Source organism: Apodemus sylvaticus, chromosome 5 (assembly GCF_947179515.1).
Source record: "Apodemus sylvaticus chromosome 5, mApoSyl1.1, whole genome shotgun sequence".
In the NCBI taxonomy this organism is placed as follows: domain Eukaryota; kingdom Metazoa; phylum Chordata; class Mammalia; order Rodentia; family Muridae; genus Apodemus; species Apodemus sylvaticus.
Genome location: NC_067476.1, coordinates 66123777 through 66146003, shown reverse-complemented (window position 1 = coordinate 66146003; position 22227 = coordinate 66123777). Strand labels below are relative to the sequence as shown.

The 22227-nt window shown below is 36.9% G+C and overlaps 1 protein-coding gene across 1 annotated transcript; it reads left to right on the top strand.

Annotated features, from left to right (window-relative positions):
* Positions 1–13320: 13320 nt before the first annotated feature.
* Positions 13321–14268, top strand: LOC127684229 (putative olfactory receptor 5AK3). Its single transcript, XM_052181185.1, has one exon. It carries the CDS (start codon positions 13321–13323, stop codon positions 14266–14268), a length of 948 nt encoding a protein of 315 aa, XP_052037145.1.
* The last annotated feature ends 7959 nt before the right edge of the window (positions 14269–22227 follow it).

Sequence of the window (22227 nt, the reverse complement as noted above, 5' to 3'; positions counted from 1 at the left end):
AAAAGAAAATAACTAATCAAATTTAAAAAATAACATCAAAAATGACAGGAATTAATAATCACTATTCCTTAATATCTCTTAACATCAATGGACTCAATGCCCCAATAAAAAGACATAGACTAACCGACTGGAGACATAAACAAGACTCTACATTTTGCTGCATACATGAAACACACCTGAGGGTCAAAGACAAACACTACCTTAGAGTAAAAGGCTGAAAGACAATTTTAGAACCAAATGGTCTCAGGAAACAAGCTGGAGTAGCCATTCTAATATCAGATAAAATTGACTTTCAACCCAATGTCATCAAAAGAGACTCTGAGGGACACTTCTTGCTGGTCAAAGGAAAAATACAACAAGAAGAACTCTCAATCCTGAACATCTATGCTCCAAATGCAAGGGCACACTCATTCATAAAAGAAACTTTACTAAAGTTCAAAGTACACATTGCACCTAACACAATAATTGTGGGTAACTTCAACACTGCACTTTCCTCAATGGACCGATCAGGAAAACAGAAAATGAACAGGGACACAGTAAACTAATTGAAGCTTTGGACCAACTAGATTTTTTTCTTTTTTTTTTTATTGATATATTTTTTATTTACATTTCAAATGATTTCCCCTTTTCTGGGTCCCCACTCCCCGCAAGTCCCATAAGCCCTCTTCACTCCCCCTGTTCCTCCATCTACCCCTTTCTGCTTCCCTGTTCTGGAATTCCCTAATACTCTTGAACTGAGTCTTTCCAGAACCAGGGGCCACTCCTCCATTCTTTTTGGACATTATTTAATATGTGGATTATGTCTTGGGTATTCAAAGTTTCTAGGCTAATATCCACTTAACAGTGAGTGCATACCATGATTGATCTTTTGAGACTGTGTTACCTCACTTAGTATGATGTTCTCCAGCTCCACCCATTTGTCTAAGAATTTCATGAATTCATTGTTTCTAATGGCTGAATAGTATTCCATTGTGTAAATATACCACATTTTTTGTATCCATTCCTCTGTTGAAGAACACCTGGGTTCTTTCCAGCTTCTGGCTACTACAAATAGGGCTGCTATGAACATAGTGGAGCATGTGTCCTTATTGCAGGCTGAAGAATCCTCTCGGTATATGCTCAGGAATGGTATAACAGGGTCCTCAGGAAGTATCATGCCCAGTTTTCTGAGGAACCTCCAGACTGATTTCCAAAGTGGTTGCACCATCTTGCAATCCCACCAGCAGTGGAGGAGTGTTCCTCTTTCTCCACATTCTCGCCAACACCTGCTGTCTCCTGAGTTTTTGACCTTAGCCATTCTGACTGGTGTGAGGTGAAATCTCAGGGTTGTTTTGATTTGCATTTCCCTAATGACTAATGATGTTGAGCACTTCTTAAGGTGCCTCTCGGCCATCCAAATTTCTTCAGGTGAAAATTCTTTGTTTAGATCTGTACCCCATTTTTAATAGGGTTATTTTGTTCCCTGGGGTCTAACTTCTTGAGTTCTTTGTATATTTTGGATATTAGCCCTCTATCAGATGTAGGGTTGGTGAATATCCTTTCCCAATTTGTTGGTTGCTGTTTTGTCCTTTTAACAGTGTCCTTTGCCTTACAGAAACTTTGCAATATTATGAGGTCTCTTTTGTCAATTCTTGATCTTAGAGCATAAGCTATTGGTGTTCTGTTCAGGAACTTTCCCCCTGTGCCCATGTCCTCAAGGGTTTTCCCCAGTTTCTTTTCTATTAGTTTCAGTGTGTCTGGTTTTACATGGAGGTCCTTGATCCACTTGGTGTGGAGTTTAGTACATGAAGATAAGAATGGATCAATTCTCATTCTTCTGCATGCTGACCTCCAATTGAACCAGCACCATTTGTTGAAAAGGCTATCTTTTTTCCACTGGATGTTTTCAGCTACTTTGTTGAAGATCAAATGACCATAGGTGTATGGATTCATTTCTGGGTTTTCAATTCTATTCCATTGGTCCACTTGTCTGTCACTGTGCCAATACCATGCAATTTTTAGCACTATTGCTCTGTAGTATTGCTTGAAGTCAGGGATACTGATTCCCCCAGAATTTCTTTTGTTGTTGAGAATAGTTTTAGCTATCCTGGATTTTTTGTTATTCCAGATGAATTTGAATTTGAGAATTGATTTTTCTAACTCTGTGAAGAACTGGGTTGGGGTTTTGATGGGGATTGCGTTGAATCTGTAGATTGCTTCTGGCATGATGGCCATTTTAACTATATTAATCCTGCCAATCCACGAGCATGGTAGATTTTTCCATTTTCTGAGGTCTTCTTAGATTTCCTTCTTCAGAGACCTGAAGTTCTTGTCATATAGATCTTTCACTTGTTGGTTAGAGTCACACCAAGATACTTTGTATTGTTTGTGGCTATTGTGAAGGGTGTCATTTCCCTAACTTCTTTCTCAGCCTGCTTACCCTTTGAGAATAGGAAGGCTACTGATTTGCTTGAGTTGATTTTATAACCAGCCACTTTGCTGAAGTTGTTTATCAGCTGTAGGAGTTTTCTGGTGGAGGTTTTCTGGTCACTTAAGTAGACTATCATGTCATCTACAAATAGTGATAATTTGACTTCTTCCTTTCTAATATATTAAGTATTTTTGCATCAATATTCATAAGAGAAATTGGCCTGAAGTTCTCTTTGTTGGATCTTTGTGTGGTTTTGGTATCAGCGTAATTGTGGCTTCATAAAATGAGTTGGTTAGAGTTCCTTCTGTTTCTATTTTGTGGAATAGTTTGAAGAGTATTGGTGTTAGGTCTTCTATGAAGGTCTGATAGAATTCTGCACTGAAGTCATTTGGTCCCATGCTGTTTTTGGTTGGGAGACTTTCTATGACCCTTTTTATTTCTTCAGGTGTTATAGGACTGTTTAGATGATCTATTTGATCCTGATTTAGTTTTGGTGTCTGATATCTGTCTAGGAAACTGTCCATTTCCTCCAGATTCTCCAGTTGTTTTGAGTATAGGCTTTTGTAGTAGGATCTAATGATTTTTTTGAATTTCCTCAGTTTCTGTTGTTATATCTCCCTTTTCATTTCTAAGTTTGTTAATCTGTATACTGTCTCTGTGCCCTTTGGTTAGTCTCTCTAAGGGTTTATCTATCTTGTTAATTTTTCTCAAAGAACCAGCTCCTGGTTTTGTTGATTCTTTGTATGGTTCTCTTTGTTTCCTACTTGATTGATTTCGGCACTCAGTTTGATGATTTCCTGCCTTCTACTCCTCCTGGGTAAAATAGCTTCTTTTTGTTCCAGGGCTTTCAGGTGTGTCATTAAGCTGGTAATGTATGCTCTCTCCATTTTCTTCTTGGAGGCACTCAGGGCTATGAGTTTTCCTCTTAGCACTGCTTTCATTGTGTCCCATAGATTTGGGTATGTTGTGTCTTCATTTTCATTAAATTCTAAAAAGTCTTTAATTTCTTTCTTTATTTCTTCCTTGACCAAGGTATCATTGAGTAGAATATTGTTCAGTTTCCATGTGTATGTGGGTTTTCTGTTGTTTTTGTTGCTATTGAAGACCACTTTTACTCCATAGTGATCTGATAGGAGGCATGGGATTAGTTCGATCTTCTTACATTTGTTGAGGTCTGTCTTGTGACCAATTATATGGTCGATTTTGGAGAAGGTACCATGAGGTGCTGAGAAAAAGGTATATTATTTTGCTTTAGGATAAAATGTTCTATATATATCTGTTAAATCTAGTTGGTCTGCTTATCCTTTGAGTATATAAAGGTTACTGATTTGCTTGCGTTGATTTTGTAGCTAGCCACTTTGCTGAAGTTGTTTATCAGCTGTAGGAGTTCTCTAGTAGAGTTTTTGGGGTCACTTGAGAATACTATCATATTATCTGCAAATAGTGATAGTTTGACTTTTTCCTTTCCAATTTGTATCCCTTTGACCTCCTTATATTGTCTAATTGCTCTAGCTAGGACTTCAAGAACTATATTGAACAGATATGGAGAGAGGGGGCAGCCTTGTCTAGTCCCTGATTTTAGTGGGATTGCTTCAAGTTTCTCTCCATTTAGTTTGATGTTGGCTACCGGTTTGCTGTATATTGCTTTTATGATGTTTAGATATGGGCCTTGAATTCCTGTCCTTTCCAATACTTTTAGCATGAAAGGATGCTGAATTTTGTCAAATGCTTTTTCAGCATCTAATGAAATGATCATGTGGTTTTTTTCTTTGAGTTTGTTTATGTAGTAGACGGCATTTATGGATTTCCTTATATTGAACCATCCCTGCATACCTGGGATGAAGCCTACTTGATCATGGTGGATGTTCATTTTGATGTGTTCTTGGATTCGGTGGGCAAGAATTTTATTGACTATTTTTGCATCAATATTCATAAGGGAAATTGGCATGAAATTCTATTTCTTAGTTGGATCTTTGTGTAGTTTTGGCTTCAGTGTAATAGTGGCTTCGTAGAAGGAGTTGGGTAGTGTTCCTTCTGTTTCTATTTGGTGGAATAATTTGAAGTGTATTGGTGTTAAGTCTTCTTTGAAGGTCTGATAGAATTCGGCACTGAAACCATCTGGTCCTGTGTTTTTTTTAGTTGGAAGGCTATCTATGACCCAATAGCTTATGCTCTAAGATCAAGAATTGACAAATGGGACCTCATAAAACTACAAAGTTTCTGTAAGGCAAAGGACACTGTCAAAAGTCCTTATTCTTATAAAGTATTATAATTCTTAATAAAGTATTATAAATTCTTGTCAAATTCTTATAAAGTATTATAGTTTACAAAAGTTCAGTATTTAGTTCAGTAATATACCAGCAGCAGGCTAGGCCATGTAGCTCTAGTATGTGGCAAACTACCAGCCATGGGAGTATAGCTATACTCTGGTGTTTGTCTGAGGGTGAAATTACCTGATGATACATTGTTTCTTTTAATGATGTGGTATCATACTCACATAAACTTCAACCAACAGATTGGGAAAGGATCTTCACTAACCCTAAATCTGACAGAGGGCTAATATCTAATATATACAAAGAACTCAAGAAGGTAGAACCCAGAGAACCCCATTAAAAAGTGGGGTATGGAGCTAAACAAAGAATTTTCACAAGAAGAACTTCGGAGGGCTGAGAAACGCCTTAAGAAATGTTCAACATCATTAATCATTAGGGAAATGCAAATCAAAACAACCCTGAGATTTCACCTCACACTTTGGGAATCAGTCTAGTGGTCCCTCAGAAAACTGGACATGACACTTCTGGAGGACCCTGCTATACCTCTCCTGGGCATATACCCAAAGGATTCCCCGGCATGCAATAAAGACACATGCTCCATTATGTTCATAGCAGCCTTATTTATAATAGCCAGAAGGTGGAAAGAACCCAGATGTCCCTCAAAGGAGGAATGGATACAGAAAATGTGGTATATTTACACAATGGAATACTACTCAGCAATTAGAAACAATGAATTCACAAAATTTTTAGGCAAAGGGTTTGATCTATAAAATATCATCCTAAGTGAGGTAAAAAAAAGAATACACATGGAATGCAATCTCTGATAAGTGGATATTAATTTGCTCATAAGCTCTGAATACCAAAGGCACAAATCGCATAACAAATGACTCCCATGAAGAAGTATGGAGAGGGTCCTGATCCTGGAAATGATTGATCTAGTGTTGGAGGGGAATATAAGGACAGAGAAAAAGGAGGAAGATGATTGGAGAATGGATGGAGAGAAGAAGGTTTATGGGACATATGGGGAGGGGGGATCTGGGAAAGGGGAAATCATTTGGAATGTAAACAAAGAATATAGAAAATAAAAATATTAAAATGAAAAAAGATATATTAAAAATAAAAAAACAAATATTAGCCATCACAGCAAATTATCATGTTTGATTTTTATATTGTATTTTTATTAGATATATTCTTTATTTACATTTCAAATGATTTCCCTTTTCCTGATTCTCCCTTCCCTGAAAGTCCCATAATCCCTCTTCCCTCCCCCTGTTCTCCAATCAACCCCCTCCCGCTGCCCTATCCTGGTATCCCCCTATACAGCTGCATTGAGCCTTTCCAGGACCAGGGCCATCGCCTTCCTTCTTCTTGGACATCATTTGATATGTGAATTGTGTCTTGGGTATCCTGAGCTTCTGCGCTAATAATATCCACTTATCAGTGAGTGCATACCATGTGTGTTCTTTTGTGATTGGGTTACCTTCCAGTTCCATCCATTTGCCTAATAATTTCATGAATTCGTTTTTTTTAATAGCTGAGTAGTATTCCATAGTGTAAATATACCACATTTTCTATATCTATTCCTCTGTTGACGGACACCTAGGTTCTTTCCAGCTCCTGGTTATTATAAATAGGGCTCCTATGACCATAGTGGAGCATATGTCCTTATTATATGCTGCGTAACCCTCTGGATATGTGCCCAAGAGTGGTATAGCGGGGTCCTCCAGTAGTATCATGCCCAGTTTTCTGAGGAACTACCAGACTGATTTCCAGAGTGGTTGTATCAGCTTGCAATCCCACCAGCAGTGGAGAAGTGTATTTAAATGTACTTTTCCTGTGTATATATAAGTTTATATCCACAAATTCTTATAAAGAATTCTCAGGGTTGTTTTGATTTGCATTTCCCTAATGACTAATGAAATTGAGCATTTTTTAAGATGCTTCTCCGCCATCCGAAGTTCTTCAGGTGAGAATTCTTTGTTTAACTCTGTACCCCATTTTTTAATAGGGTTGTTTGGTTTTCTGGAGTCTAACTTCTTGAGTTCTTTATATATATTGGATATTAGCCCTCTATCTGATGTAGGATTGGTGATACACCAGTCAGAATGGCTAAGATTAAAAATTCAGGAGACAGCAGGTGTTGGAGAGGGTGTGGAGAAAGAGGAACACTCCTCCACTGCTGGTGGGGTTGCAAATTGGTACAACTACTCTGGAAAGCAATCTGGCGGTTCCTCTGAAAACTGGGCACCTCACTTCCAGAAGATCCTGCTATACCACTCCTGGGCATATACCCAGAGGATTCCCCACCATGTAATAAGGATACATGCTCTACTATGTTCATAGCAGCCCTATTTATAATTGCCAGATGCTGGAAAGAACCCAGGTATCCCTCAACAGAAGAGTGGATGCAAAAAATGTGGTATATCTACACAATGGAGTACTATTCAGCCATTAGAAACAATGAATTCATGAAATTCTTAGGCAAATGGATGGAGCTAGAGAACATCATACTAAGTGAGGTAACCCAGACTCAAAAGGTGAATCATGGTATGCACTCACTAATAAGTGGATATTAACCTAGAAAACTGGAATACCCAAAACATAATCCACACATCAAATGAGATACAAGAAGAAAGGAGGAGTGGCCCCTGGTTCTGGAAAGACTCAGTGAAGCAGTATTCGACAAAACCAGAACGGGGAAGTGGGAAGGGGTGGGTGGGAGGACAGGGGAAGAGAAGGGGGCTTACGGGACTTTCGGGGAGTGGGGGGCTAGAAAAGGGGAAATCATTTGAAATGTAAATAAATTATATCGAATAAAAAAATTAAAAAAAAAGAATTATAGTTTACAAAAGTTCAGTATTTAGTTCAGTAATATACCAGCAGCAGGCTAGGCCATGTAGCTCAAGTATGTGGCAAACTACCAGCCATGGGAGTGTAGCTATACTCTGGTGTTTGTCTGAGGGTGAAATTACCTGATGATACATTGTTTCTCTTAATGATGTGGTATCATACTCACATAAATGTTTTAAATCAACAATTAGGCTTTTAAAATGTTAAGGGGACAAAATCTGTGTTCTTACCACACACAGGAGATACTGGAAGACTTGGAATTGATGAGTATGATTATTATTATGATCATAATTAATATTTAATGGATACAGTATATCTCCAAAACATCAGTCATATTTGTTAAGTGTGCACTGTTCTGTTTATCAGCTGTATATAGCTTAGTAAGGATGTTTGGGGAAGGAATGAGATGTAGCTCTGTGGTAGAACACGTGCAAGGTATGTACAAGATTCTAGGACTGATCCTCAGCACTCTGAAATCTATATGTTTAGAAGAAAATAAAGGAAGTTGTCAAGGAGTAGAGCAAATAAAGTCAAGAAAAATTTAAATTGTATTCTCATTAGAATATATATATATATATATATATATATATATATATATATATATATATCGATTGTGAGGAAAAATAAGATAATTGAATGGTGAGATACAAAAGCAACATGCATTTTTAAAAGGAATAATAACAGAAATTAGGAATACAAAAGCATGACATATAAAACAATTATCAAAATTTTAGAAGCACAGTGACATTTATTATCATCTATATTAGTAAAATGTTAGAGACAGTCTACATGTCTGACAATGAAAAAAGAGCAAATTAAACAGATTCAGAAATTTGATTTTCAGAAAAATATAATACAACCACAAAAGAGACTGAGACCTCTCTCTGTACTGATATACTTAAATCAATCAGAATAGTAAGTGAATGCAAGCTGCAAATCACTGAGGAAAACACTATCATCTGTGAGTAGTAGGATAAAAATATAAAGATTAATATATTTAAAACACGATGCATAGCTTATAGCTTACTAACTAACAAGATGTAGGGGCAGGTATAATCTTGAAATAAAAAATGACTACAAATCAGTCTTGGAGAAGTGTGTAGTTTTTATTCTATGTACTTTTGCATTTTAAAATTATTACCATATGGATGACTTGCTACTCAGAGAGAAAGAGAGGAGTGCAAAGAGTGACAGAAATCAGAAATAATGCCGAAAGGGTGCCAGAAGAAAAGGAGGAAGAGAAGAAGAGCTTGGAAAAACAGGAATGGGGAGGAGTGACAGGGAAAGAGTAAGGAGAGAGGGGAGGAGGGAAATAAATTAAAATATATCAAAAATCAGGCACACGGACCCTAATGAAAGTAACCCAAAAGCAAACTTTGTCCCCTTGGGAACAACCTGATTTTCTGCAGGGAATAACAGATGAACTGCTGTTTATTCCACCTCAGCCCCTGGAGCCTCCTTCTCAGTACTAATCCCTTAGTCCCAAACTATTTTCTTCCTGCTGGGAAGACACACAGGCAAAGGCGTAGGTGGGCAATTACCTTAGCTAGCTGCACAAAAGGACTCTGCTGGCCAGGCAAGGTAAGCAAATCCTAGCACCAGCACAACTATACTGCTCTGCAGTGGGATCAAAAAACTGCAAATGCAACAAGCCAGATGCAGAGTCCAGCCTGATTCTCCCAAGTCCAGTGGCCACTCGACATCCCTGGTGATGTAATGGAATGGAGTGAGGGGTTTAAGTGGCTCAGTGTTGCCTGGGAAAGGAAGTGAATGAGTGATTAAGATAGGGAACCTTCCAGTTATGGTGTGCTAGCTTAGCCATTGGTGTGGATTCCTATTCTGGAAACTTAATGCGCTGCTCAAATGAACCTTACATCCCTGTAAAGCCTGCTTTATCTTTCCCTCTTATTGTTTTATTTTTATTCTGAAAAGGTATAGATGCACAGGAAGTTGCAAAGTTAGCGCAGAGAGCTCCAACAAACCCTATGATTCTCTATAATAGTTAACATTTTGTACATTACACTATGACACCAGAGTCAAGACTTGGATGCTACAGTGCATGTGTCTACTAGATTCTCATTTGAGTGAACTCATACAAGCAGCATACAGATTAATATACAGTGTACTTGACCACAGATCTTTTATTTTATACAAACTATTCTCTTCTAATCATACATAGACATACCATCTCTCCCTATCTGAATCTCTAAGTCCTACTAATCAATAATTTATTCCTCATTTCTATAATTTTGCCATTTTTACAGTGTTATGAATCAGAAATTATGCATTATATGAATATTGGAAATAAGCTTTTTCTTTGACTCAGAAAAAAGGTGTTGAAGTTTATACAAATTGCTTCATTTGCCAACATTGTAATCTTTCTTTTTAAGTACTATTTCATACTATGGTTACTCAGTATTTTGCTTCATCAATTATCTATTATTTAGCATTAGGGTTGTTGGGATACATCACAAGTGCATATTATGACAATTGTTTACATGCTTTTCTGTGGAGTAAGTCTTGTGCAAAACAAACCAGAAAATCAGAAGCAGTGCCACGTGGTCACCACACTTTTAGAATTCCAGAAAACTACTAAACTTTCATTCAGGTGATTTACCATGTTGAAGTTCCACCAACAATTCTGAGATATTTAGTAATTGTGCATCATTCTTGGTGTTCGATATTATTTTTTTTGTTTTGGCAATCATAACATGTATTAACACGATACAATGTTGTTGTTAGTATGATGATTTTTATTATATTCATAATTTGTGGGGCCACAATAAGAAACTGGAAGCACTCCATTTGTTTATTTATGATTCATAATGAACTCTGGTGAAATACTTGTTCGTGTATCTTACTAATTTTCTAACTTAATATTCCAAAGTTTTCAGTTTGAGAGTTCCCTAATGTGAAGTCTACCATTATACATGTGTATTACAAAATCTTCCTTAGACTATAGCATTCTCTTTCCTTCTCTGAACCAGATCTTTGAGCCAAAATGTGAATTTTATAAGGCTCAATGGATTTGTTTATTTTAATGAATTTTGCTTTTAATGTAATGTCTAAGAATTCTTCAGTGAACCCTGTGACATACTTTCTGCCCTCTGCTCCTTTCTAAAATTCTTGTGGCTTTATATTTTGCGTGTGTGTGTGTGTGTGTGTGTGTGTGTGTGTGTGTGTGTGTGTGTGTGTGTGTGCTATTTGGGTTAAATAATTGTATATAGTATATTTGCTGTGAGTCAGTCCAGAGTCATGTTAAAATGAACAAACACCACTCTTCTCTCCCACAGGCTTCTGCAGCTTTGCTCAAGCCAGGCAAGCTGAACCTGTGAGCATCTGCTCTTTAGGTCTCTGTTCTGCTTTATATATGTGTCTGTCTTTCCACCAACATTAACACTGGTCACTCTGGCTAGAATATAGCTCTTTATATCAAGCGGATTGATCTGAACATCTAACTTTCTCAGAATTACTTTAGCTATTCTAACAACTTTTCCATTCCATATACATCTTAAAATATCCTGGTCTATATTTCAAAAAAAAATCTTTCATGATTGTATGTAAATTATGTTACACTTATGTCTCAGTATGGTGTTTTGTTTCATTGAGTTCTTAACACATGAAGGTAACTTGTCTCTATGTTTAGGCCTTTTATGTTTTTTCTCACCATTTTTTCTATTTTCAGCATAGCAAAACTACACAAATAAATACAAATTATGTACTTCATTTGAGGGTGATTTTAAATTATATACACAGCTTTTTTAAGTAGGAGATTAGGAATAGATTGGCTTTATTTAAAATATTTCGATAATGATCCATTTTCTTATTGGATTTTATTAGGAAATGTCTCCATGACACACACAAAAGAAATAATTCATATTGGATCTATTCTTCCTTGACCCATGTGATTTATCTGTGAAATGGGGGGAAGACTGATCTTAGCTCTTGAATGTGTGTCTGTAATATCTTTTTACTAGAATACACAGTGACTAAAACCAAAGTGGTAAACAGCATCACCCTATCTACAGAGCTCTTTATATTTTATTCTTTTGTTGAAAATGCATTTTTTCACACACTATTTTCTGATTATGGTTTGCTCTTTCTCTACTTCTCCCAATTCCTCCCCGCCTCCTACACATGTGTACTATGGGGTACTTTAAATGGACCTAGTCTAGACCAGTCTAGTCATTGTTTTTCCTCCTAAGGAAGAATCTGCCTTTGAAGGGCTCCATTTTGCCTATTTTCTGACACATTTAGATAAGGAAATAATTTCCTGGAGTTTACTCATTCTTAGCCCTCATGAAACTAGAGGTATCACTGTCCTCCTCATTCATTTTATATGTCCTATAGTGCTTCTTTCTCAAGGAAAGTACCAGAAAAGCCAATGTTACACTGACAGTTTCCACATTCCATTGCTGAGGGTAAGTTGTTCCTGACCACTTTCTCTGTGATGACACAAAACCACTTAGAGTACTGATGGAATAGAGTGCTCTACTGATGTGCTGGGGATATGAGGTATTTTTCACATTGTGAAATATCACCTTATATATACAAAAATGAACAAAATGGCAAAGCAAAAACTCAATCATATATTTAGTCATGATGTAATTCAATAGCTATCTTTTAATATCCTTGGGCTGTGAATATTGCTCAAGAGTAAAGTATTTGCCTAGTGTATGTAGCCCTGAGTTCAATACTACATGAAGTCTTTTTGACTTATCCAACACAAGAAGATGAACGACTGAGGTGGCTACAGGGAAAGCTAAGAGCTTCAGTTAGACCTACACTACTGAATCCACCAGACATGGTAAGAGGGCTTAAATGAAGATTCAGTGTCACAGCACTGAATCCCAGAGTCTGAAGTTTCACACTATGTGAATGCAAGTTGGCTCCATACTTAACAGAACAACAGAGGAAAAACAAAGTTTGTTACTATTTAAGACAAGGTATCGTAAGTACTAAACTGTGCCACATGATTTTTTTTAATAACATGAGACCTAAAAGAAAAAATGCCAAGGGAAGTGACAATTTATCTATCTTCTAATATATTCATTTGTGAAGCAAATTCTTCAGATGATAGCTAGCAAAAAGATAACAATAAATCATGTGTTAAACATCATAAGAAATGTGGAGTTTGAATGTGTATCAGACACTTTTCCTTGTATAGACTCCTTCTAATTGCAGATTTAAATGAATAAAAAAGAGGAATAAGAAACACTATAGGCTAGTTTAAAAGAACAAAATAAAATTTTCATATTAAATTATATAAACATAAAAACTTACTATAGGAAAAAGTTATGTCAACCTAGATTTTTTTTTTAGATTTGTATATTAAAAATCCGCATTCTTCTATCATATCTGCTATGTTTTATTTGAAAATGAATTCCAGGCTCAAATACATGGACCAGGTAATGGCCTCTTATCCTACATACAGATCAAAATTGCTTGTATTTATCATGAACATCTAGGTCAAAAAAGTAATGGGACTAAGAACACAGCATTAAGTAGTAGTTGCTACTCTTACAGAAGACCTGGGTTAGGTTCTCAGCATTCACAGGTCTGTACACAACTATTTATAACTCCAGTTCTGAGGATACACTGACACTTCTTCAGGTGGTGTGCATGTATACATTAGGTATATATATATATATATATATATATATATATATATATATATATAATGAATAAAAGTTTTTAAGAAAGTAACATGAAATATCAGAATCCTTTGATTTCAAGAAGTCCTAATTTTTATCTCTTGCCTGGGTTTCCTTCAGATTCTTGATAGCCATGACACAAAGAAATGCCACTGAAGTCACTGACTTCTATCTTCTGGGATTTGCAGTTCAGAAAAATACTCAGTGTATCCTCTTCATTGTATTTCTTGTGATCTATGTAACATCCATGGTGGGTAACACCGGGATGATCCTCCTCATCAACACTAACTCCAGACTTCAGACCCCCATGTACTTCTTCTTAAAAAATCTGGCTTTTGTTGATATCTGTTACACATCTGCCATCACTCCCAAGATGCTACAGAGCTTCATGGTAGAAGACTGTTCTATATCATATGCAGGGTGTGTAATACAATTGTTGGTCTATGCCACATTTGCAACCAGTGACTGTTACCTCCTTGCTGTTATGGCAGTGGACAGGTATGTGGCAATCTGTAAACCCCTTCGCTACCCCATAATCATGTCTCGACAAGTCTGCATACAGTTGGTAGCTTTTTCTTATCTCATGGGATCAATAAATTCCTCTGTACACACAGGATTTACATTCTCATTGTCTTACTGTAATTCCAAAACTATCGATCACTTTTTCTGTGATGTTGTCCCAATCATCAGTCTTTCATGCTCCAACATTGATATCAATATCATGCTACTTATTGTTTTTGTTGGATTTAACCTGACATTCACTGTGTTGGTCATTATCTTCTCCTACATATACATCATGGCCGCCATCCTAAAGATGTCCTCTACTGCAGGGAGGAAGAAAACCTTCTCCACGTGTGCCTCCCACCTAACAGCAGTCACCATTTTCTACGGAACCCTTGCTTACATGTACTTGCAGCCTCATTCGGACAATTCTGAGGAGAATATGAAAGTGGCCTCTGTGTTTTATGGCATTGTGATTCCCATGCTGAACCCTCTGATCTATAGCTTGAGAAACAAGGAAGTCAAAGAAGGTTTTAAAGCAATGAGCAGAAGGATCTTGAGACTGAAATCAAATCCTTGATATAGAGACCATGAAATTGTCTCATGGACATGTGTTTCTACAATGTAATAATTCTGAAACTGAATGTTGGGGTTGGTCTGGTGCTCTTATGTTAAGTATTCAAATCCTAAATTTTGTACCCTTAGATCTGGTTGCTCCAAAAGAAAATTCTCATTTATACCAGCTTCAGCTGTTCAAACCTTGCTCCCCAAGATAATTGGTCAATAAAAAATCTAAAGCCTATGATTAGGCATAGAACTAGATAGGACTTCCTAGGATGGAGAAAGGAACTCTGGGAAAAAGAAAGAGGAAAACCTTTTTACCAGGAGATATGAGGGAAGACAGACATGACTAAGGACCTGGAAGGTTTACCTAGCCATGTGGCTGAATAGTGATAGATGGTAGAGTTAAATTAAATAAGCTAGTAGAGTCTTCCCAGCTAAGGCCTAAGCTTTGAAATATTAAAAATATATCTGTTTGGTTATTTGGAGGACTAGCTGGTTAAAGAATAACTGCTACCTTATTAATTCCAACATTAATTAATATATACAGAGCATTAATAGTCATTTTTACAACTAAAACCATGGTCAGCTATGAACTAGTGCTACATATGTCAATATGTAATATGTAAAGAAATCACAAAGGAAGACAACTCTGGAAGGAGAAAACCTAGGAAAGAAATCAGGAATCATAGATGCAAGCATCAACAACAGAATACAAGAGATAGAAGACAGAATCCAGAAAGTCAGAATGGCTAAGATCAAAATCTCAGGCGATAGCAGGCGCTGGTGAGGATGTAAAGAAAGAGAAACACTCCTCCACTGCTGGTGGAATTGCAAGCTGGTACAACCACTCTGGAAATAAGTTTGGCATTTCCTCAGAAAATTGGACCTTGTACTCCTGGAGTATCCAGCTATACCTCTCCTGGGCATATACCCAGAAGATTCTCCAACATGTAATTAAGACACATGCACCGCTATGTTCATAGCAGCCTTATTTATAATAGCCAGAAGCTAGAAAGAACCCATATGTCCCTCAACAGAGGAATAGATACAGAAAATATGGTATATTTACACAGTGGAGTACTACTCAGTTATTAAAAACAATAAATTCATGAACTTCTTAGGCAAATGGATGGAACTAGAAAATATCGTCCTGAATGAGGTAACCCAATCACAAAGGAACACAGATGGTATGCACTCACTGATTAGTGAATATTAACTCAGAAGCTTGGAATACCCAAGATAGAATTCACAGACCAAATGAAGATCAAGCAGATGATGGCCTAGTTGGTCATCAAAGGGAGGACCGTCCCTTGGCCCTGAGAAAGCTTGATGCCCCAGTATAAGGGAATACCAGGACAGAGAAGGAGGAGTGAGTAAGTTAGTGAGGAGGGGGAGGTGCATGGGATAGAGTGTTTTTGTAGGGGAAACCAGGAAAGGGGATAACATCTGAAATTTGAATAAAGAAATATCTAATAAAATACAAAAACACTACTGTGCATTTAAGAAAGTTTTGTAGATAATGCTTGTCAATACTATTAATATCTATAGAAATTCACTGAGGGATACATGGAAAATTTTGAAGGGTGAAATGGAAGGAGAAATTATGAAATTATACTAAAATCACAAAAGAGGTATTTTTTAAGTGCAGGTGGGAAAAGTAGGGTCTTGCCCTAGAACTTAATTTAAAAAACACAGAATTTTTTTAAGGTAGAATGAAAGAAGAAAAAATGTAATTTTAAAAATAAATATAAATAGTCAATGTGATTTTAAAAAGGACTTTCTCTTTCTATCACATTGGGGACCAAATGGAAACATTTGATAGATTAGATATTGATCTCTTTTCACTGATTACATTCACAAGTATTTTATCTCTACACTGATAGCTTCATAAATACAGACCCTTGAGCAATATGAAAGGATTCTGAACCTGATTCATAATTATAGATAATGAGCTACTGTTAAAGACAAGCATGAGAAAGAATTGTCCTCTAGACATAAACTATCATTAAATAAAAGGCCCTATACAGAAAAAAAATGCACTAGTCAAAAACCAAGCTAGGGGCAAAAGATGATTCAGCAGTTAGGTGCACTTGCTCCTAAGGAGACAAGTTCAGATCCTTGCATTTTCATAACAAGCTGGGAGTCCTATATCACCTGTATCTCCAGTTGTAAGGGATCTGATACCTCATTTTGTTCTCTTCTCACTCACAGGTATGTGCACCTTTACACACACACACACACACACACAATCACACAAACACATAAATAAACACATTTAAAGTGACAAAATGTAAAAAAATAATAAAGAGGAATGAAAGGAGTGGGAGGGGGAAAGAGAGGTTAACAGGGAACAATCAAAATATACTATATGTTTATAAAAAATTATCATAATGAAATCCTTTATTATGATTAACATGTGCTAACTTTATAATCACTAATGATTATTGTTTATCCGATTCCTAGTAAGCCCTAGAGACCTCAGATTGTCAAGAGAGTATAGATCCCTTAGGCCTCAAGTATAAACTCCCTGATGAGGAAGAAACATAGAAGCTTTAGTTGACAGTCACCTCAACCATCAACAGAGAGAAAATCTGGAAGCAACACCAGTGTAAGTAAAACAACAACAAAAAAGTGTCATTTTTTCTGCATCAGTTGTGATCACTGCAATGTGAACAGAACGCAATGGAAGAGAAGCAGAGTCCCAGGATGTCTCACCAAAGCCCAGAGGATGCGCTCCATCATGGCTGAAGGGGTTTGTTTTCATCTGGCTGAGCTCTTCCAGGGAAAGAAGGTAAAGAAAACATACTTGAGTCAACTATTCAGTTTGGCATATGTTATCACAGCCATTTGGTTGAGCTCAGTGCCTGTCCTATGCTGAGAAGTTTGCATAAATTTGCTTGCTTGATGCTTGCATTTCTGCACAGCTGGCTCTGTGCTTTTCTACTAACCGACACTTAAAAGCACACCACCCCAATCACATACTAGTACTAATTCAAGTCAATCACTAGTCTCGCCTTTATCTTAAAAATCTTGCCATCTTGATGACATTATAAGTAAAACCATACACAATAGGACCTTTTCAAATTAGATATCGCCATGGAGAGTCACCGATTGTCCACGTTTCTTTCTCTCCAATTCTAAGTGCTCTTTCACAGTGTAATATAATGAGATTCGTTTAACCAACAATTTGCTAAAGAACATTTTAGCTGTTGACAGTTTTCTATTATTGCCAATGAAGCTTTTTTGAAATGTTTTGCACATTTTGACATAAGCATAAGTTTTGTGTAAGCAAAATTGCTATGAGTACAGGGACTGGACTGTATGTTTGGATTCATTAAACACTTCCCAGTTATTTTTTGTAGAATAGTTATGACATTTCACATGCCCACAACAATCTATAAAAGACCCATAGCTCCAAGTCTTTGCCAGCTTTAGCTTTACCACTCTTTTTATGTTAGCAGTGATGATGGCTGAGCAGCAATAGCTCATCATGCTTAGTATAATATTCCATCATGTTCATAATTCAGATCTTCTCAATGGCTAATAAAGCCTGAGTGGTTTTCATATGTTCATACATGGTTAAATAGTCTTTTCATATTTTTTCAACTTTCTAATTCAGTTTTTCTTTTATTCTTTGTGTGATATTTGTTTATTTGGTTTAGATATAAAACCTTTTTCATCACCTCTGCATTAAGGCTTTCATTTTCTTAATCAGGTTTTTAACAAAGTACAACTTTAAATTTTGAGAGTTCAGTGTATTTGTTTATTTTCATTTATCTGTTTTACTTTGCACATCATGGAAAATAACTCTTCAATAGCTGCAGGACACTGTTTCCCTACTCTTATGTTTCATGACTGTATTTGTGGATTTAAACATATTGTATATTTTGAGTTATTTTTATGTGGTATATTGTTTGAATTGAGCATACATCATCATCCTAATGATAGTCAAATAATCTAGCAGTATCATTTTTTCAATGATTTTGCATCTTAATCAAAAACTAATGGATGCACCAGTGTTCAGTTTACTCTTGGGATCCCTAGTGTGCTTTCATTGTGAGTCTATCCCTCCAGTGTTGGAGTGATCATTACCATTGTGACAATTTTTTAACAAAAAAAAAGGTCCTGAAAGCAAGTGGAGTGCTACGTGCATTTTTCTTCATTTTGTAATCATTTGTTGAGAATTTCATGCAATATATTTTTAACATTTTACCTCTCACCCAACTCCTCCAAAATCCACCTCTTTTCTTACTGATCTTGCCCACACACACACATACACCTTGTAAAACTCATTCAGTCCAGTTCATTAAATCCACTTGTTACCCAAATACTTTTGTATGTTGTACTGGCTGGTTTTGTGTGTCAACTTGACACAGGCTGGAGTTATCACTGAGAAAGGAGCTTCAGTTGGGGAAGTGCCTCCATGAAATCCAGCTGTGGGTCATTTTCTCAATCAAGGGGGTGAGGGCCCCTTGTGGGTGGTACCATCTCTGGGCTGGTATTCTTGGGTTCTATAAGAGAGCAGGCTGAGCAAGCCAGTAAGGAACATCTCTCCATGGCCTCTGCATCAGTTCCTGCTTCCTGACCTGCTTGAGTTCCAGTCCTGACTTCCTTTAGTGATGAACAGCAATGCAGAAGTGTAAGCTGAATAAACCCTTTCCTCCCCAACTTGCTTCTTGGTCATGATGTTTGTGCAGGAATAGAAACCCTGACTAAGATGTGTAGTCATCCACTGGTGCATGGTCAACCTACCAGGGGCCACACCCATAAAGAAAACTAGCAGTCCCTCTCTCAGGAGCCATCAATTTGCCAATAGCTCTTCAACTAAGAGTTGGCTTCATGCCCACCTCCTGCCTCCATGCTGGGATGTTGTCTGGCTTCTGTATCACAACTCCGTTAGTTCACACAGGCAACTGTCATTTGTGACCTAAAAACAGTTTTGCACCCTTTTTCTTTCTTTCTTTCTTTCTTTCTTTCTTTCTTTCTTTCTTTCTTTCTTTCTTTCTTTCTTTCTTTCTTTCTTTCCTTTTTTGTATTTTACCTTCTTTCCCCCCTTTTTTAATTGGTTATTTTACTCATTTACATTTCAAATGTTATCCCCCTTCTCAGTTCCCCCCACACACAAGCCCTCTAGCCCCTCCTCTATCCCCCTTGCTTCTATAAAGGCTTCCCCAACCCACCCACCAACTCCTGCCTCAGAGGCCTATCATCAAGACTCCACAGGACCAAGGATTTCACTTCCCAATGATGCCAGATAATGCCATCCTCTAATACATATCCAGCCATGGGTACTCCATGTATAGTCTTTGGTTGGTGGTTTACTTCCTGGGAGCTTTGGGGGAGGGGTGTCTAGTTGGTTGATATTGTTGTTCTTTCTATGGGGTTTCAAACTCCTTCAGCTCCTTCAATCCTTACCCAAATTTCTACAATGGGGTCCCTGCATTAAGTCTGATGTTTGGCTGTGTACATCCACCTCTGTATTGGTCTGGCTCTGGCAGAGCCTCTCAGGGGATAGTTATACCAGGATCCTGTCATTAAGCACTTCTTGGCATCAGCAATAGTTTCTGGGTTTGGTGTCAGCATATGCAATGGACCCCCAGGTGGGGGATGGCTTTTTCTTCAGTTTCTACTCTACTATTTGTCCCTGCATTTCCTTTTGACAGGAGGAATTCTTTATTAATATTTTTGAGGTGGGTAGGTGGCACCGTCCCTCAACTGGGGGCTGTGCCTATCCCCTGGATATGGCATCTACAAGTTCTATCTCCCCTTTGTTTGGTATTTCAGCTAAAGTCCTCCCTGTTGGGTCCAATGACCTCTCCTTCTGTGGCTCATGGATCATCAAGAAAAAACCCCCACCCCTTTTCTTGACAATCCCTGTGCCTTAGAAGGAGAGGTCATTGCAGAGATGGGCTATTTAGAGCTGAGAGTTCTGCAATCTCTCATTCTCTGGCCCTTGACAATTTGAGGGTCTCTATGTTAATTGCCATCAACTGAATAAAGTAGCTTCTCTCATAACAGTTGAGGGTGGCATTAATCGAAGGGTGAAATGGTAATTCATTGGGAATTCCTTTAGTACTATTTCAATTTTGCAGAATAATTGTAGTAAATACTCTACTAGGGCATAAATACCACATAGCCACATATTGGCAGTCCTTGACAAGCAGCCACCAGGTTTGGAAACCCAAACAGTAGGGTCTTGGACATGGGGAGGGGCCCAATTCATATACTTAATTCTTTTTTATTAACTTGTTTAGATATTTTAACTAACTATTCTCTTCACCATCAATTTTTCAATAATGCCTGAAAATTAATAGGCACGGTCACATCTTTTCAGCAGTTGAGAAGACTGACATTTCATTTTGTTGAGTGCTACTACAATGAACAGTGTTCCTTTTCAAGATTTATTATTTCTTTTATCAATATTTTCTAATTTTCTGTATAGTAATCTTATGTATATTTTATAATGTTTGTACCTAAATAGTTATTTTTTTTGGGGGGGGGGCTACTGGTAAAGATATATTTTAAGTCTCAATTCCTGTCACTCTATTGCCAATATAGAAATGCTATTGTTGTTCATATGGTCACCTTTATTGTGAAATTTTTTCAGCTCATTAAGATAGAGCATTGTATATTTTTGCAAGTAGGACAGTGCTGTTTTGTAGTTTCTGAAATGTGTTACTGAATAGAACTTTCTGAAGTATGATGAATATCAGGACAGTACTGAGGATAGTCACCTCAATCTTGATCTTAGGAGGCAAGCATTTGTGCTCTAATCATCACTGGTAATTGCTGTAGACTTTTTTTCACTGAGGAAGAACTAATATTAGAAGGTTTTGTTTACAATAGTAAAGAAGTGTTGAAATTTTCCAAATGTCTTTATCCATAAATTTATTTGATTATTTTTCTTCTTTCTGCTGTAAAAGTATTTCAGTACACTGATTGGATTCCACATCTGAAATCAGAACACTCATGAGCTAAATCCCACTTCATTGTGTGTGCAGTTCTCTATGTATGTCAAAATGAAATTTTCGATATTTTGTTTTTTAAAATATTTTGTTTTATATTGAAGTGAAATTCTGGCCTCTGTGTTTTAAGGCATTGTGATTCCCATGTAGAATCCTCTGATTTATAGCTTAAAAAAAAGGAAATAAGCCTAGCGTGGGGGTACACGCCTTTAATCCCAGCACTTAGGAGGCAGAGTCAGGTGGATTTCTGAGTTCAAGGCCAGCCTGGTCTACAGAGGGAGTTCCAGGACAGCCAGGACTACACAGAGAAACCCTGTCTCCAAAAAAAAAAAAAAGTTCAAAGATGCTATATTAACATTCAGTACATCATACTATCCAGCAGACTACTTACTATTCATCTAGAATATCCACAAACCGTAACTGTAGCACATTTAGTAATTCAGAAACTGAAAACATTGATCTTTGAAGTTATGTCCAGAGACCCTTTCATCCCTAGAACATTTGAAAACATCTCACACTTCTGATGAGAAGTATATTCATGGAGATTATTCAAATACCAAGAAGGAAATGTATGCCTCAAAACTTCTTATTAAAAATGTATTTAAGAAAATAGAAAATCTCTACTTATATACTGTCATTATCAAAATTAATGGTTCTATATATTCATTCTTTAAACAGTTCTTTAAATTATTTACAATGATGTCCATTGCCAGTTCTGTTCAAATTATTGCAAATAATCTTGATTTTAAATAAATTTTCCTATCTACAAAACATCCTTTACCCAAACTATCATCTCTGCTCTATATTTACACATTTATTACTTTCCCTGATACTTGAAAGTACTTATTTATGTTATTAACCATCCTCTTAATTTATTTATCTCCATCTTTGGGAAAGGAACTACTGGGAGCATATCCTATTTATCTCCAATAGAGATAATTTTTAAATGAAAACATCTAAAAACTTACTGGTAAAATCCACTTTAAAGGGCATATGAATCTCTTTTGCTT